The sequence below is a fragment of the Ipomoea nil genome, unplaced genomic scaffold, assembly GCF_001879475.1.
Source record: "Ipomoea nil cultivar Tokyo-kokei standard unplaced genomic scaffold, Asagao_1.1 scaffold1026, whole genome shotgun sequence".
In the NCBI taxonomy this organism is placed as follows: Eukaryota; Viridiplantae; Streptophyta; class Magnoliopsida; order Solanales; family Convolvulaceae; genus Ipomoea; species Ipomoea nil.
Genome location: NW_017617454.1, coordinates 925,315 through 941,964, shown reverse-complemented (window position 1 = coordinate 941,964; position 16,650 = coordinate 925,315). Strand labels below are relative to the sequence as shown.

The 16,650-nt window shown below is 36.4% G+C and overlaps 5 protein-coding genes across 9 annotated transcripts; 4 read left to right on the top strand and 1 right to left on the bottom strand.

The window, feature by feature from the left end:
- The first annotated feature begins 1,302 nt into the window (after positions 1 to 1,302).
- LOC109180598 (protein PFC0760c-like) lies at positions 1,303 to 5,043 on the top strand. Of its 3 annotated transcripts, XM_019330265.1 has the most exons (6): positions 1,306 to 1,892; positions 1,986 to 3,289; positions 3,341 to 3,751; positions 3,838 to 4,242; positions 4,312 to 4,535; positions 4,761 to 5,043. In XM_019330265.1, the coding sequence occupies exons 1-6, from the start codon at positions 1,810 to 1,812 to the stop codon at positions 5,022 to 5,024; spliced, it is 2,691 nt and encodes an 896-aa protein (XP_019185810.1). In that variant the 5' UTR covers positions 1,306 to 1,809; the 3' UTR covers positions 5,025 to 5,043. The 3 variants fall into 3 exon arrangements, with proteins under 3 accessions (XP_019185811.1, XP_019185810.1, XP_019185809.1); XM_019330266.1 differs by lacking the exon at positions 4,761 to 5,043 and adding an exon at positions 4,693 to 4,755 and having other exon boundaries at positions 1,303 to 1,892; positions 1,986 to 3,751; positions 4,312 to 4,552; XM_019330264.1 differs by having other exon boundaries at positions 1,986 to 3,751.
- Positions 5,044 to 5,151: 108 nt separating this feature from the next.
- Positions 5,152 to 7,597, bottom strand: LOC109180599. 3 transcript variants are annotated; one of them, XM_019330270.1, is made up of 7 exons: positions 7,391 to 7,597; positions 6,987 to 7,104; positions 6,731 to 6,883; positions 6,528 to 6,571; positions 6,147 to 6,234; positions 5,801 to 5,900; positions 5,152 to 5,514 (listed from the first exon to the last, which is right to left on the bottom strand). In XM_019330270.1, exons 1-6 carry the CDS (start codon positions 7,538 to 7,540, stop codon positions 5,803 to 5,805), a joined length of 651 nt encoding a protein of 216 aa, XP_019185815.1. In that variant the 5' UTR covers positions 7,541 to 7,597; the 3' UTR covers positions 5,152 to 5,514; positions 5,801 to 5,802. The 3 variants fall into 3 exon arrangements, with proteins under 3 accessions (XP_019185815.1, XP_019185814.1, XP_019185813.1); XM_019330269.1 differs by having other exon boundaries at positions 5,152 to 5,518; positions 6,528 to 6,574; positions 7,391 to 7,596; XM_019330268.1 differs by having other exon boundaries at positions 6,528 to 6,574; positions 7,391 to 7,595.
- A 1,139-nt stretch (positions 7,598 to 8,736) lies between these two features.
- LOC109180285 (non-specific lipid-transfer protein A-like) lies at positions 8,737 to 9,386 on the top strand. The gene is made up of 2 exons (XM_019329777.1): positions 8,737 to 9,096; positions 9,172 to 9,386. The coding sequence occupies exons 1-2, from the start codon at positions 8,756 to 8,758 to the stop codon at positions 9,179 to 9,181; spliced, it is 351 nt and encodes a 116-aa protein (XP_019185322.1). The 5' UTR covers positions 8,737 to 8,755; the 3' UTR covers positions 9,182 to 9,386.
- Positions 9,387 to 12,741: 3,355 nt separating this feature from the next.
- On the top strand, positions 12,742 to 13,451 carry LOC109180284 (non-specific lipid-transfer protein A-like). Its single transcript, XM_019329776.1, has 2 exons — positions 12,742 to 13,162; positions 13,247 to 13,451. Exons 1-2 carry the CDS (start codon positions 12,828 to 12,830, stop codon positions 13,254 to 13,256), a joined length of 345 nt encoding a protein of 114 aa, XP_019185321.1. The 5' UTR covers positions 12,742 to 12,827; the 3' UTR covers positions 13,257 to 13,451.
- Positions 13,452 to 15,118: 1,667 nt separating this feature from the next.
- On the top strand, positions 15,119 to 15,784 carry LOC109180288 (non-specific lipid-transfer protein A-like). The gene is made up of 2 exons (XM_019329779.1): positions 15,119 to 15,504; positions 15,592 to 15,784. The coding sequence occupies exons 1-2, from the start codon at positions 15,170 to 15,172 to the stop codon at positions 15,599 to 15,601; spliced, it is 345 nt and encodes a 114-aa protein (XP_019185324.1). The 5' UTR covers positions 15,119 to 15,169; the 3' UTR covers positions 15,602 to 15,784.
- The last annotated feature ends 866 nt before the right edge of the window (positions 15,785 to 16,650 follow it).

Sequence of the window (16,650 nt, the reverse complement as noted above, 5' to 3'; positions counted from 1 at the left end):
GTGGATGGTTACAAGTTACAACAATTAAATGAGAAGCACATGATATGGCACGATGGTGAGTAGATGTGTAGTGGAAACCAGATTTCATTACTATCTTAATTGTTTTTACTTTATTGCATTTCAGTTTTGACTGTAGGAATCCAATTACTAGCATCATTTATTACCATCTTAATTACTTTTTACTTATTGCATTTCCGTTGTCATCCGAAGAATAATAAACTCATATATTATTATTTTTCCAAAAGGTTAAATCCCAACCTTAAACGGAACACAAAGGCTATATCTTTATTTATTGCGCATAAGAGTCTTCCTTACTTTGAGAGATTGCTCCTACTCTGTAGCTAGTGAGACTCGATTCCTAGTCATTCTTCTCAAATCAACTGAGTTGCCCATGCGAGCAACTCATATATTATTATTGTTTTTTTTATTTGGGTGACAAGAAAAATTCACAATCTCTATACAAAGGTTTGCAATTGATAAACTCATAAACCAACATGGTTGGCATGGTGGTTCAGTACCCCGGCCCTTAAGCATGAGGTTGGGGATTCAATTTTCACCTATGTGAATGGAGCAAACTATTTGGCCAGTCCCCTACACTACTATTTAGTGTGCTGACAATAGGGACGGCGGGAGGAATACCTTTGGGCAACAAAAAAAATTTTGAACTCTACTCATCATGTGTGTAATAACATGCAAACCACACAAGATTACATAAGAGAGGTAAATCGAACTAGAAAGATCACGGGGGATTAGACTTCTGGCTATCCCGCTTAGATAAGTCGAACAACTCAATTATTATAATATTTTTTACCAAAAAGTTAAATTTTCAACCTTGATGGTCCATCACGCCCGTCCCGCAACAGATATGATCAAATGTCCGTGTGCCAGAGACTTATACTACCACTATCAAATTTCAAATCTCAATCTTTTTCTCTCAAATATTGCATACTGATAGTGAGTTAAACTAATACGTAATACTCAATTATATTCTATTTGTACCAAACACATGATACAAGTATCTTTCAAAGATACCCGCATAGACTTAGTTCAATGATTTAGTGGACAATATTTGAAAGAAGAGACCAAGGTTCGAACTTTGGCGGCTTCTTTGTGCATATTAATACCGTAATTTACAATTTCCTATAAAATTAAATCGAGTTGAAGTATGGGGACCCTTGAGATTGGAAACTCAAGCTTTTGGGAGAAGTATCTTTCAAAGACGCGTGAAAAGAGGTGTGCATTTAAGGATTTACCAAATAAAAAATCGTAACTTTTTTATCTGGAAAATTGATGATCCCATCCGACTTCTCACGAGCCAATCAGCGGTGCGGCGTTACAGTTTTACCGAACAAAAATCAAATCAAATCAAATCAACGCAGAAAACCGAATATAATAAAGGCGGAGAGGAGAGCGGGAGACGTTTTGATTTTCCTACCACCACCCAAACCTTCTCCGTTCCCATCACGTCCACCGGTTCTTGATTCTACGGCGGCGCCGGCGCCGGCCATGCCAGTACTAAGTGCGTACGGATTACCCATTTCCCCTCGATTCTTGAACAGCCCCCACCACTGAAACCTTTCCAATTGGGTCGGGATTTCACTGTTTCAGCTTCTTTCTGGCCATCAGCTTCTCTGCAATTCATTTCTGGTCGGTTTTGACGCGGATGTTTTCTGGGTTTTAGGTGATTAGTCTATTTTGTTGCCTTTTGGGTTTTCCCCCATGAACTCTTCTCCCTCTGCTGTTGCGTTTTGCCGAGGTTTCAGACGGGTTTTGGTTCTTCTCTTACTGTCATCTTTATTTCTGTGAAACATGGGATATGTTTCTCGGTTGAAGGTCGCTGTTTACTGGTATTTGCAAGCTCTGTTAGGCTTCTTCTCTGCATTCCTTTCCAGGTAATCTCAGAAAATTAGCTTCTTGTTGCTGTCTTGAAATTTAGTACTCCGTATTTGTTTTTGTTTAGGTTTTTGCTGTTTTCGATTTTGCAGGCTGGGAAAGGGCCGTGTTGATTCTTTGGAGAAAAGTTTGGATTTTTCTGAAACTTCTGGGGAGTTTACTTGCGGTGAAACAGAGACGATGAACATGTCTGAGGAACTGAATTCTGCCGTTCGGTCTGAGGATTCAGAGGTCGAGTCTGAGAAGAACAGTGGCGGTTTCACTTTTAGATTCCCGACATACGAGGAATTCATTAATGGAAAGAGAGGAATTGGAATTGATGATTCTGAAGCAAACGTTAAACAACTCGATCTTTCTTCTAAGGATGTGTGCTTAGAAGTTGCATTGAACAAGGATTTGAAGCAATCTGATTGCGAAGGAGAAGGTGTTTCTAATGAAGAGAATGGGGATTCTGACATTCATGTGTGCAGCAAAGAGGAAACTGGGGTAATAAACTTCGGAGAAATTAAGGATATGAAGCAATCTCATTCTAAAGGAGAGGATGTTTCTGAGAAAGAAAATGAGATTTCTGACATTCATGTATGCAGCAAAGAGGAAACTGATGTGACAAACTTCGGAGAAATTAAGGATTTGAAGCAATCTGATTATGAAGGAGAAGATGTTTCTAATGAAGAAAATGAGAATTCTGACATTCATGTATGCAGCAAAGTGGAAACTGAGGTGACAAACTTCGGAGAAATTAAGGATTTGAAGCAATCTGATTACGAAGGAGAAGATGTTTCTAATGAAGAAAATGAGAATTCTGACATTCATGTATGCAGCAAAGAGGAAACTGAGGTGACAAACTTCGGAGAAATTAAGGATTTGAAACAATCTGATTATGAAGCAGAAGATGTTTCTAATGAAGAAAATGAGAAGTCTGACAGTGATGTGTGCAGAAAAGAGGAAACCGAGGTTGCAAAATTGGGAGAAGAGAAGAGAGAGTTTGGTAAAGCAGAGAGTGATTCTCAATGTGATCTTGATTTTACTGACAAGGCTTCGTTTCAATCTGAGAAAGATTCATCGGTTACTGATTCTGATTCTTCGTCGCTTACTTTTGAGCATATGCAATCTCTCATGGGTCGTCGCTTAGTTGATTCACACAGTGAAGGTTTCTTGTCTGATGAGGATTTCGGGGGAGAAGAATTCAAGCTCAATGACTTGAACAATATGGATACCGACGAAAATCAAGAATTTGGTACTTCTGATCAAGATAATAGTGTTGTAATGGATGAACATCTTGAAGAATTCAAGCAAGATGGTAATGATAGTTATAGCCTTGAAACTATAGAATCTGAGTTTTTATCAGAGAACGATTTTCATGAAGGTGCAGGGAGCTTCGAGGATTGGGGATTAGATGATGATTCTGTGACGGGAGAGGTCCTTGAAGAATTCAAGCAAGATGGCAACGATATCCTCGAAACTTTGGAACCCGAGTTTCTATCAGAGAACGATTTTCGTGAAGATTGGGAACTAGATGATGAGTTCTTCACCAACAATTTATCAGAATCTGGGAATCTTGTGTCGGAAAACGAGTCAGATTTCGATTATGGGGATGCAAACAAGATGGAATCTTTGTGGGAACATCAAGATTTGCTCGAACAGATAAAGATGGAGCTCAGAAAGGTCAAGGCCAAAGGGCTACCCACAATCTTTGAAGAGTCTGAGTCTCCCAAAATGGATGACTTAAAGCCTTGGAAAATCGATGAACGGTTCCAACGCGAAGACTGCATAGGTGAGCTAATGAAGTTCAACAAGAGCTACCGAGAAAGGATGCGTAAACTCGATATCTTGACATACCAAAAGCTCTATGCAATAGGTAATAATTCATCTCATCCTAAAATCCTAAAATGCCATAATGCCCCTTTCCTTTAATCAACTCACTTTAATGTCAATTACTTACAGGTTTTCTGCAGAAAGATCCTCTAAAAGATCCATTTCAATTGCTCTCAACCCAGAAATCTTCGGGTCCAGCTCTCAAATTTTGGCCATTCAAACATAAAAGCGGTGAGATTGATCCAGTGGCAAAGTTTGTCAAGGAAATACAGTGTGAACTGGAAGTGGTATACGTTGGACAGATGTGCCTTTCTTGGGAATTCCTACATTGGCAATACGGGAAGGCCTTAGACCTGTGGGATTCTGACCCGCGAGGGATCCATCGATATAACGAAGTTGCTGGAGAGTTTCAGCAGTTTCAGGTGCTCCTGCAAAGATTCATAGAAGACGAGTCTTTCCAAGGGCCAAGAGTGCGATACTATATCAAGAGCAGATATGACTTCCGTAATCTTCTCCAAGTTCCTGTTATAAGAGGTAAGGTTGTAGCTTTTTTGCATGAGTAGTTTCTGTAACGAACGATATTGATATTAGGCTTCTGTGCAGAGGATAACCTGAAGGACAGGAAGAAGGCGATGAAATTTGAGAAGGGTGACTTTGCCATTACAAGCGATATTCTCGTGGAGATCCTGGAGGAATGTATAAGAATCTTTTGGCGGTTTGTTAAAGCTGATAACGACTCCACCGTGCCGGTGAAAGGAGTGCACCCCGAGATTGAAAATGCAGATGATCTTGAGCTGTTAATGGAGGTCAGAAGAAGTCTGCAAAAGGTAGCGAAAATGGTCTATTTCTGCCAAGGTTGAAAAAATCGCTAAGCGCCTAGACTGCCTAGGCGGACGCCTAGAGCGCCTAGGCGGGCGCCTAGGTGGCCGACCGCCTAGGTGCCGATTAATCGGCGCCTAGGCCCGATTTTTGCAACACTGATATTTTCTGCATCTATTTTCATTAGCTATTTCGCGAGTAGCTTATTCTTCTTTTTCCGGCTTGGATTGCAGAAGGAGAGGAAGCTCAGGGACACATTGAGGAGCGAAAACTGCGTGTTGAGGAGATTCAGAAGGTGCAGAGATGACGACGATGATGATTCAGATCATGTTCTTCATTTCTTCTCACAAGTAGACATGAAATTAGTTTCTAGGGTTCTTAACATGTCTAGGCTAACAACAGAGCAATTGGTTTGGTGCCATAACAAGCTGAGCAGGATTCGTTTTGTAAATAGAAGGATTCATGTAGACCCCTCATTTTTGCTCTTCCCATGTTAACAGTCTTCTCTTTAGCACATAATTAAGTTTCAATTGAAATAATGAGATTCAGAAGTCAACTATAACATTGAATATTACTTTGATATCTTAATACTGAAGTAACCATCACAATTCAAAATTTTGGAAGTGTAGTCAAAATTGCATTAAGGGACAGTTTATTACGATAGAAAAGTACATAACATCAAAGATGAATGCATGTATAAAAATTTACAGACTGACTTTCTGCATTTGACTGTCATAAAGAAAGGCAGGCAATGCTACAGCCTACCATCATTAACTATATGATAAGCTTAACTGTGATTTCTAGCTAAGCTACAATCTTTTACAAAAATCGAGCATACATCCACCAAGCAAGTCAAAATGGTTTGCGAGATAGATTTTGGAGGAGAACCAAGCAGATGAGGTGTGAGGAGCTTCAAATGCTCTAAATTTAGATTAGAAAATAAACAACTCGATTCCTTCCAATGAAAAGTCATCCCGGGTACATAAGCTGTATATAGAAGAAACAAGTTAGTAATCATGCGAAGGCTACAAGATTGAGTAAATAAATTATAAAGATCAGAAGTGTTCCTTTTTCATACACATTCATTGATGCTCATGTTCTTTATTTTCAAATTTTTGGGAAGAAAGGGGGAGAAGGGTCTATCTGTCTTAATATGTTAGTAGGGCAGAGGCGAAGGCAATGCGCACCTTCATACTTTGTAATCTGATTCAGTATTAAGAAAAAACAATGGTTAAATATGAAAAATTGATCAACCAGGATAAAAAAGAGAAACCTCTAGTCATTTGGAGTGACTTTCATATCTTCCACCACTTGATTGTACGCATGCAGCAGTGATGTTCGCATGTTTGCTATTTCTATGATAGTATCCAGAGCTATGAACAGATTAAGCCACAGAAAATGTCAGAACATGATTAACACGAGGGGAAGTGAGGGATGTGCAATAAATTTTAATCCAGAAATGTCTGCACATATTCAGGATTTTCTTAAGGGACAGCATTGCTATGTGTTGGGACTATCCTTCACAGATAAAAACTTGAAGAATGAAAGAAATGAATGTCGTTACAACTTTGATCCTTGAAAACATGCGTGAACTTTAAAAAAAGGGTTAAGTTATTCACCTGTCTCATATGAAAGTTGGGCAGCACGAAGCTTTGGAGAAACCAGCATTCCAAACATAGATAGTGATTTGAGCCGCTCTCTCTGAGCCTAGAAGAACATAGTAAAAGTGAAGTGTTGATTCAATTATAACCAATTTAACTTACCAATTTTTAAAATTGGGAAACTCATCACCAACATCTAATGATTTCAAAAATTGGAAAAATAAATTCATATTGCCTCAACCAATACTATTGAAGCTGAATTTAGAAAATGTGAACAGTGCCTGGCTTAAATTTATGTTTGAATAGAGAGCTGATGCCTAACTGTAGGTTACACACCTTAAATAGTGTTGGACACAAGTTAAAGAAGAGCAATACTGGACAGAAAAGAGGTTAATTTACTTGGTCTCGCGGAGATCCATTACTTTCTTGCTTCTTCCCCTGAGCTTCTGGAGTAGAATACAAGTTATATTTCAGATGTCAAAAATCAAATAAACTTAAAAGATCATCACTAATAGATTCTTAGAATTCTCACTTTAAAGACTTGGCACACCAATTCTAGTAAATCAGTGAATAAGATGGAAAACAAAATACACAGTAATTACCAGAATCATCACCATGGTGCGTGGACTCTGGACTGTGAGATTTTCTATGCAACAGCTTGTCCTCATCATATTTACCTTCCTTGGGTGAGCTTTCTGGACTAGCAGAAGAAACCCACTTGCATAATCTGAAATGCACCTGCTCCATCCTGGATCCTGCTACATAAGAAATACCATCTTTAATAGTCAATCTGGACAATATGAGTTTGTCACTTCTAACTTCTAAGTGCATAATTTAAGGATGGAATAACAGTTCAACCTTCCAAATGATCAATTTCCAATGTAGTTGAGGCAGAATGTGGTTTGAGGTCAAGCAATGAGCTGTTGATGCGTGACGCACCCATAGAAAGTCGAGCACTAGCCAACTCCAGACATCCCTGCAACGGATACAATAGAGCCAAAGACGAAATCAGAAACGCAATATCCATGTTAAGAGCTATCATTTCACTCAATTAGCAACAAATAATACTTCATTCTCATACTTTAGTCACTTAATTTCACATAATCAACAAATTTAAACTAGAAATTCGCATCAAATGACAATCATTGCACACATACAGGTAGATCATTGTAGATACAAATCCAAACTAAGCGAATCTATTTCTGGATAGAAGAAACAAAAAATAAAATGTAAAAATCAAAATTAAGTGAAGGAATCTGTACCTGGCGAAGTGTTGAAGATAAAGTGTCCATGAGAATCAGATAGCTATCCAATGAATCGAGAAAATTTAATACTTTTGCGTCTTTTTCTACAATTCCTTCTTCTCCATCGTCAGAGATTTTCGTTTCCGTTTCATCCGCCATGGCCGGCATTGTGATTGTTGAGTTCTTCCCGGAGCCTCTAAATATCGGACGAAAACAAATGATAAAGCGACGTCGTATTATTCCTGTCAACAGCGAAATTAAACTGTATCTTAAATATAGGCCTGCTTGGCGACACCGATTTGGGCTTCATATCCATTATTTCACGGATCAAGATTGGGCCTTGGGTTTAATCCAGTCCACTAAAAATTTCTAAACAAGGGTGACAGCCAGGTGCCAATCGTTAGGCAAGGTGGACACGGTTCTATGTTCATAATTACTGAACCATATATTCATAATTATAAAGCTATATATTCATAATTATTAAACTCTATATTTTCAATTACAAAACTCTATCATAATTACTGAACTATATATTTATAATTATAAAGCTATATATTCATAATTTTTGAACTTCATATTCACAATTATTGAATCTCTATATTCATAATTACAAAACTATATGTTCATAATTATGTTCACAACACTATGTGCAATTATAGAATTATATGTTCATAATTTTTGAACTATATATTTATAATTATGAATAGATTTAGAACCGTGTCCACCTTGCAAGGTGGAAAGGTGGACACGATTCCACATCATAATTTGTCGACAATTTTCAATTGTTATATCAGGACCAAGGTTCATATTGCATTATGAATTTTTGTCCAAAAATTATGTGTCTGCAGTTAATACATTTTGTATATATAACTAACAATTTTTGTACTTATAAATAAATTGAAGACACATCGCAGACAAATAAATTGTTAAATGTATGTACATAATATGTAGTATCATTGACCAGGTTAACTAATAAGTAAAATTAAAATTTAAAAATATAATTTGTTTTTTAATATTAGTAGCGCGGGCTAAACTCGATCATATTTAAAAAATGATCATAAATCACAAGGAGATAAATATATTTAAATTGTGTATAGTTAATTGACTTAAACCAACAAGATTAATAGATAATAGATCATTTCTAAAAGATGAACCTAATACTTCAATACTAAGAATGTCATCGGTTAAAGCAAACGCCAATAATCCGGACAGAAAGGCCCGGAGAACAGCAAATTCAGAGCACCGCTTATCATTTTATCATGCTATCACGCCATTCTTGTTTCTTCATTTTTGTCTCTATGCATCTTCCGCTTACTATAAAAACCCCACTCCATTCTACTCTCCATTCATCCCACCATCAATAATTCTGGTCTAAAAGCAACAATGAATCGAGCAATAGTTTCGGCGGCGATCCTCACTATTGCGGCGGTGCTCGCGGCGCTGCGACCTGGCGAAGCCGTCGACTGCGGCCTGGTGGACTTCACAGTGGCCCCTTGCCTCGCCTATCTCCAAAACGGCGGCGATGCTCCCCCACAACAGTGCTGCGACGCCGTTAACACCCTGATCAGGATAACCCCGTCGCAGCAGGACAGGCAGGACGCCTGTGAATGTCTCAAGACCGCCGCCGCTACCTTCGGAATCAAGGCCGAGGTCGCCGCCGGTCTTCCCGGCAAATGTGGCGTTTCCATCACCATCCCCATCCGCCCCGACATCGACTGTCAAAGGTTAGTAATTACGTTAGATTTCTGTGTGATTAATTCATTTCACGTTTGTTAATTTGTGTTCTTCTTGAATTGCAGCATCGGTTGAGCGTTGAATTGAGTGCATGCATGGCGGCGGACAACCGGCCGGACTGAATAATCCGATGAGAAGCTTTGGATGGCTACTTGAAATAATCCGTTTTGTTCATCTTTTTTGTTTGCAATAAATTAAAGATTGAAGTGTGAATTCTGTGATATTGTACAAAGGTTTATAAGTATATCTATGAATCAAATTATGCGGTCCATTTTATATATGCCTCCGTCTTTCTTATTATGATAATCAATATTTACAAGCTAAGACATCAATTATATGCCTTATTATATTTTGGTATAGTTTATTTACATATATGGTATATTTATTAATCGTACGATATTAATGAATAAAAAATATTATTTTTGATCATCGACTACAGCTAGTATATGTATCAAATTTGTTTATTGACTATTAAACTTTTTAAATTAAATGTATGACTATGTAATTTGTATTACATTTGGTCCTTGACTATTAATATATTCAAATTAGTTGCATAACTTTATAATTTGTATCACATTTGATCATGCCGTTAAAATTTTGAGTCAAATTTTTGGCCAAGTAACTGGTGACCGGAAAATATTAATAGTCGAGGACCAAACGTGAAACACATTACATAATCATGCATGCACCTAATAATTTACAAATTTTAATAGTTAATGACCAAATTTGATACCTGTATTATAGTTACTTTGATGGAGCAAAAATTATATATATATATATATATATATATATATATATATATATATATATTATAATGAATAATAGTATATCATTCTCCATTTGAAAAAAAAAAAGGATTTTTTTTTTCAAAATTAAAAATTAAAAATGGTGGTTCAAACTTGAATTGTTAATTCGCGAAATTGAAATCAAATCTTCCTTATGACTACAAGATTTCAATTCCAACAAATCTCGAACTATGAGTTATTTGTTTAGAACTAAAATTGAACCGTGATAACCCATAGCCATCCCTACCCACAAGTAGCTAGGTTCGAATCAGAACCGTGCACTATACAATTAGAATCGAAACTGAACTGTCTGTACGATTATTGGTAAAATTTGTATAATAAAGAAACCAAAACCGTCAGTTTCGATTTAGAATCGGACCATTACGGTTTCAAACCGGAAAAAAAAAAAAAATTAATTGATAGTTGCAGGTCGCAGGCCTGCAGCATACTGTCTCACTACCTCATTGGGCATTGGACAGTGGGACGTGAGACGTCTCACGTCTGGCGCAAAGGCCAAAGAGGCAAAGACTAAACTTTGGTCTTTGCCTCTTTGGCCTTTGGTCTCATAATTTTTTTTTTTTTTAATAAATTCGGTTAGAAGCAGCGGTTCCAATTGGAATCGTCGATTCCGATTTGACTATCTATTTGTAGAATGAAAACTAGGGATGGCAACGGGACGGGGAGTATACTCCCCGACCTCGTCCCCGCGACCCCGTCCCCAACCCCGTCCCCGTCCCCGTCCCCTACGGGGAATTGAAAATATTCTCCATCCCCGTCCCCGCTGGGAATTAGGCGGGGACGGGGATTCCCCATTCCCCGTCAACTCCTAGTCAAAATATTATATAATTATAATTTTAAAGAATAAAACATTTAAAAACTATGTCCTAGTTTTAAAAATTAAAATGCTATATATATATATATATATATATATATATATATATATATATATATATTGTGTACTGCCTGTGTATATTATGTAGTACAGTGCATTAGAGGCACTTGACGACATTATATTAAAAATATATATAGTTGATTACATATGTAAATAGGATACTATACTACCAGTATTTACTTAAAATATATTCGGGGACGGGACGGGGAGGGGTATCCCCGTCCCCGTCCCCAGCGGGGAATCACACATATTCTCCGTCCCCGTCCCCGTTCCCCGAAAATTTTTCCCATCCCCGTCTTTGTCGGGGCGGGGATCGGGGATCCCCATCGAAAACGGGGCACATTGCCATCCCTAATGAAAACCGCGGTCACCCCTACCCACAAGCAACAACATAATAAATAAATCCTTAAAAATCAAGGTTGTGAACAGAGAGTCATTTAAAGTAAAAAAATTAAAAAAAAAAAATGACTAACCACTTAACCAGTATGATATCGATGCTGAATAAAATAGAACTATATTTAGCTACCAACAAATCAACAATTGTGTCGGACTGTCGGTTGAAATTATAATTTTCTGACTTTAAAAACATACTTCAAAATGTACGAACTCCATCCTATTTCAATATTAAAAATGTCATATGTTAAAATATACACGGTACGAATAATCCAAATTGATAAGAGGAAAAAGCAAATTTCGTTAAACTTTGAGAACACTTCTTATATATCTTAAAATCTTACATAGGAGTGGCGTAAACTTCATGTAAACTCAAATAGTTATCAGATATTTTAAATTATCAATTATTCTTTATAGGTTCGGTTCTGTGACCACCCATTTAGAAGGTTAACAAATGTGTCATCACACTATATAATAGTTGTTATATAAAAACTAGGGAGGGCTCATCGATCCTTAACCAAATGTGGATTAGATCATTAACTTTGGGTAGGGAGCAACCTTAAATATCCCGCCCAACTGTCGCATGCAATAAATGTGCCATATAAATTATATAGTTAGTTTTAAATGTATTTCATAATTGATAATATATTAATTTCCAATAGTCTCTTAGCTAATTATTATTATTTTGTATTATTTCTAGTTTGGTAGTATATAAAAAAATATAAATACACCAATAATATATAAAATATTAAAAAACTCAAAATCAATAAAAATAAAGTTTTGAGTGTATCTGAATTGACCCGGAATAACCCAAAAAAATTGCACCCGAACCAAACATATCCAAATTAAGGTGTAAAAATATCACACAAAATAAATTTTGAGTATCATCATCGAACGGAACCAACATACCACCCCTAATCTTTTTTTTTTTTTTTTTTTTTTTCTTTTCAAAGGACCACCCCTAATCTTTTTTTTTTCTTTTTTCTTTTCAAAAGACCATCCCTAATCTTAATTACTTCAAAATGTACAAGTCCCATCATACTTCAATATTAAGAATGGCCGGCATTCGTTAAAGCAACGTGAATAATCTAAACCGATAAGGAAAAAAAAGCAAGTTCAGTTGAACTTTGAGAACACCTGGCTTCATATATATCTCTAATTGATTTAAAATTTTACTTGAAAATGTACAAATCCCATCCTATTTTAATATTAAGGATGCCATCCCTTAAAACATATGTGAATAGTCCAAAATAAGCTAATTTAGGAAAAAAAAGTAAGTTCAATTCAACTTTGAGAACACCTCTTATATATTAAGAATGTCATACGTTAAAGTATATGCAAATAGTACGAAATAAGGGAGAAAAGTAAGTTCAATTCAACTTTGAGAACACCTCTTTTATATATATATATATATATATATATATATATATATATATTATTGATAAGATTTAAACTCATAACGTGTACCATAATCATACTTTAGTCATCCCATCACCCTTATAGGATTGCTTCATTTTTGTATGCATGTATCTCCCCCTTACTATAAATACCGTACTCCACACTACTGATCATTCATTCATCCCACCATTACTTCCTGTTCAACAAGCTAATTATAAGCTAAAGTTATATATATACCAAAATTAAAGCAACCATGAATCGGGCAATGGCTTCGGCGATCTTCATGGCGGCGGTGCTCGCCGCACTGCGGCTCGGGCAAGCCATGGACTGCCACACGGTGGACATATCCATTGCCTCTTGCCTCAGCTACCTCCAAGGCGGCGTCGCTCATCCTCCAATGGAGTGCTGTGACTCCTTCAGAAACCTGCTCAGATATACTCCGACGAAGCAAGATAGACAGACCGCCTGCGAATGTCTCAAAGTCATCGCCGCTAGACCCGACATCAAGGCCGACGTTGCCGTCTATCTTCCCCGGAGTTGTGGTCTTATCAGCAGTTTTACTATCAGCCGCGACATCAACTGTCAAAAGTTAGCAATCCGTTGCGTTAATACGTAGTACGTACGTAGAGGTTTGGGTTTGTTTTTACTTATGTGGTTTTGTGTTTCTTGCAGCGTCGTTTGAAGTTGAGGACTATAGCGGACTGTATACACTGATTCGATCGAGGGGAAGCTTTGGATAGTGGCCGCTTGAAATAATATATATGTTTTGTGTTTACAATAAAGATTGAAGTGTCACTTTTGTTACATATATAATAATGTTTAAAAGCTTATATGATGTTTCAATTCTATGAATAAAATTATCGGATCTATTTTATTATGAGCTGAGGTTGTTGATTTTTAAATGAATATTTTTTTGTTCCTTAATTATTTCTTTATATATCGGTATGATTAATTAATTATAAGGTTAACATATTTTGACCCACACCGGTAGCTTAGTTGGTTATCGAGTGACAGATTTGTTCCAAGAGCATGTGATCGAATCCTCACAACTATAGTATAGGAGTTCACCATTTCGTATCGGTTGCTCTTGTAAGCACCAAGCATGTCCCCCCGATCCCACCTAAGGAGCCACTATGTCATTGTGATTTATTACGCTTTCATAATTCTATATGGCAAGGGTATGGCCCCTTGGGGGATGAGTTTTCCCCTTTTTGCGCCAGTGAACCAATTTGGTTACTTAATTATCACATTAGCTGTAGATATAATATCATATTTTCAGTTACGACGTAAATAAATCTCAATTTTAACAGGAGCATAAAAATTTTGTTCATAATTATGTTCACAACTCTATGTTCATAATTATAGAACTATATATTCATAATTATGAACAGTTTTGGAACCGTGTCCACCTTTTCACAGCATAATTTGCCAACAATTTCCAATTGTTATTTCATGGACCAGTGTTCATATTGCATTATGAATTTTTGTCCAAAAATTATGTGTCTGCAGTGAATACATTTTGTATATATAATTAACAATTTTTGTACTTTTAACTAATAAGTAAAATTAAAATTTAAAAATATAATTTGTTTTTTAATATTAGTAGCGGCGGGCTAAACTCGATCATATTTAAAAAATGATTACAAGGAGATAAATATATTTAAGTTGTGTATGGTTGATTGACTTAAACCAACAAGCTAGGTTAATAGATAATAGACCATTTCTAAAAGGTGAACCTAATACTTCAATACTAAGAATGTCATCCGTTAAAGCAAACACGAATAATCCGGCCAGAAAGGCCCGGAGAACAGCAAATTCAGAGCACTACCGCTGATCATTTTATCATGCTATCACGCCATCTTGCTTAGCTTCTTCATTTTTGTCTGCGGATAGATAATGGGCACACAACAAATTAGTATCATGCAGACAATTTAATACACAATGACACACTAACATATATGTAAACATCAGATTTCGAACACAAACTCTATTAATTAACAAACCTACACAACTATATTCGGTCATGCACACGACATACAGACTAATGGCACACAACAACATATGTCCTCACAGTCCAATATATATATATATATATATATATATATATATATATATATATATATATATATATATATATATAGTTGATTTAAAATCGTACTTCAAAATGCACAAGTCTCGTCATACTATATTAAGAATGCCATTCGTTAAAGCATATGTGAATAATCCAAACCGATAAGGGAGAAAAGAAAGTTTAGTTCAACTTTTAAACCACCTCTTATATATATGTCATACTATATTAAGAATGCCATTCGTTAAAGTATATGTGAATAATCCAAACCCATAAGGGAGAAAAGAAAGTTTAGTTCAACTTTTAAATCACCTCTTATATATATATATAGATAAGATTTGAACTCATAACTTTTATCAAGAATCATACTTTACTCCCGGATCACCGGTTACTTCATTTTTGTATGCATGTATCTTCCCCTTGCTATAAATACCATACTCCATACTACTGATCATTCATCACACCATTACTTCCTATCCAACAAGCTAATTAATAAGCTAAAGTTATATACTAAAATTAAAGCAACCATGAATCCGGCGATGGCTCCGGTGATCTTCATAACGGCGGTGCTCGCCGCACTGCAGCTTGGCCAAGCCCTCAACTGCCACCAGGTGGACTTATACATTGACTCTTGCCTCGGCTACCTCCAAGGGGGCAGCGCTCATCCTCCAATGCCGTGCTGTGACTCCTTCAGAGACCTACTCAGGCAAACTCCGGCGCAGCAAGACAGGCAGGCCGCCTGCGAATGTCTCAAGGCCACCGCCGCTAGACCCGACATCAAGGCCGACGTTGCCGCCGTTCTTCCCAGGAGCTGTGGTCTTATCAGCAGTTTTACCATCAGCCGCGACATCAACTGTCAAAAGTTAGCAATCCGTTACGTTACTACTACATAGTACGTACGTAGAGTTTTGGATTTGTTTTTACTTATGTGGTTTTGTGGTTCTTGCAGCGTGCTTTGAAGTTGATGACTATAGCGGACTATATACTCCGATCCAATCGAGGGGAAGCTTTGGATAGCAAATAATATGTTTTGTGTTAAGTTTACAATAAAGATGATTGAAGTGTCACTTTTGTTACATAATGTATACAAGCTTATATGATGTTTCAGTTCTATGAATAAAATTATACGAACTATTTTATTATGAGGTTGTTAATTTTAAAATGAATATTTTTTCCTTCCTTAATTATTTCTTTAGATATTGATTAATTAATTAATTATAAGGTTAATATATTTGGACCCACACCGGTAGCTTAGTTAGTTATCGGGTGACAAATTTGTTCCAATAGCATGTGGTTGAATTCCGACAGTCGTAGTATGGACTTCACTATTTCGTATATATGGGTTGCTCCGTGTATGCACCAAGCATGTCCTCCCACCTAAGGAGCCACTATGTCATCGTGATTTTGGTTTCCACAATTCTGTAGGGCAAGGGTGTGGGCCTCTTGAGGGAGGAGTTTTCCCTTTTTGCGCCAATTCAAGGTGAATCAATTTGGTTACTTAAATATCACCTTAGCTGTAAATATCATATTTTTATTTAAAGCGTAAATAAATCTCAATTTCAATAGGATCATAAAAAAGAAAAATTGTTGATGTATTGTTCACAAAACAATAATAAAGGAAGGAGTTTTCCCTTTTTGCGCCAAGGTGAATCCATTTGGTTACTTAATTATATATCACATTGTCTGTAGATATCATATTTTCATTTACAACGTAAATAAATTTCAATTTCAACAGAAGCATAAAAAAATTGTTGATGTATTGTTAAGTTCGCAAAAAATAATAAAGGAAAAAGAAGGAAAAATGTTATGCATAATTAATAAAATATACATCTTTGAAATTGATTTAAACAAATATTTATTTGCTATACACAAATAAAAAGAGCATATTTATTTGTTGGGTAATCATAAACTCTTAATTTTGATTTATTGTGAAAATTTTTTTTGTGGTTATTTGTTTGACTAGAGTCATAATGCAAATTTCACCTATAGCACACTTTCAGGTAACAAT

What these genes read in the sequence shown, in the direction of transcription:
- LOC109180288 (XM_019329779.1), top strand. Translation starts at nt 15,170, where the DNA reads ATGAATCCGGCGATGGCTCCGGTGATCTTCATAACGGCGGTGCTCGCC.
- LOC109180599 (XM_019330269.1), bottom strand. Translation starts at nt 7,540, where the DNA reads ATGCCGGCCATGGCGGATGAAACGGAAACGAAAATCTCTGACGATGGA. An exon ending in GGAAATTGATCATTTGGAAG is followed by an intron (nt 6,884 to 6,986) that starts GTTGAACTGTTA and finishes CTTATGTAGCAG; the next exon opens with GATCCAGGATGGAGCAGGTG. An exon ending in CCAACTTTCATATGAGACAG is followed by an intron (nt 5,901 to 6,146) that starts GTGAATAACTTA and finishes ATCTGTTCATAG; the next exon opens with CTCTGGATACTATCATAGAA.
- LOC109180285 (XM_019329777.1), top strand. Translation starts at nt 8,756, where the DNA reads ATGAATCGAGCAATAGTTTCGGCGGCGATCCTCACTATTGCGGCGGTG.
- LOC109180598 (XM_019330264.1), top strand. Translation starts at nt 1,810, where the DNA reads ATGGGATATGTTTCTCGGTTGAAGGTCGCTGTTTACTGGTATTTGCAA. An exon ending in TTCTCTGCATTCCTTTCCAG is followed by an intron (nt 1,893 to 1,985) that starts GTAATCTCAGAA and finishes TCGATTTTGCAG; the next exon opens with GCTGGGAAAGGGCCGTGTTG. An exon ending in TCAGAAGAAGTCTGCAAAAG is followed by an intron (nt 4,536 to 4,760) that starts GTAGCGAAAATG and finishes CTTGGATTGCAG; the next exon opens with AAGGAGAGGAAGCTCAGGGA.
- LOC109180284 (XM_019329776.1), top strand. Translation starts at nt 12,828, where the DNA reads ATGAATCGGGCAATGGCTTCGGCGATCTTCATGGCGGCGGTGCTCGCC.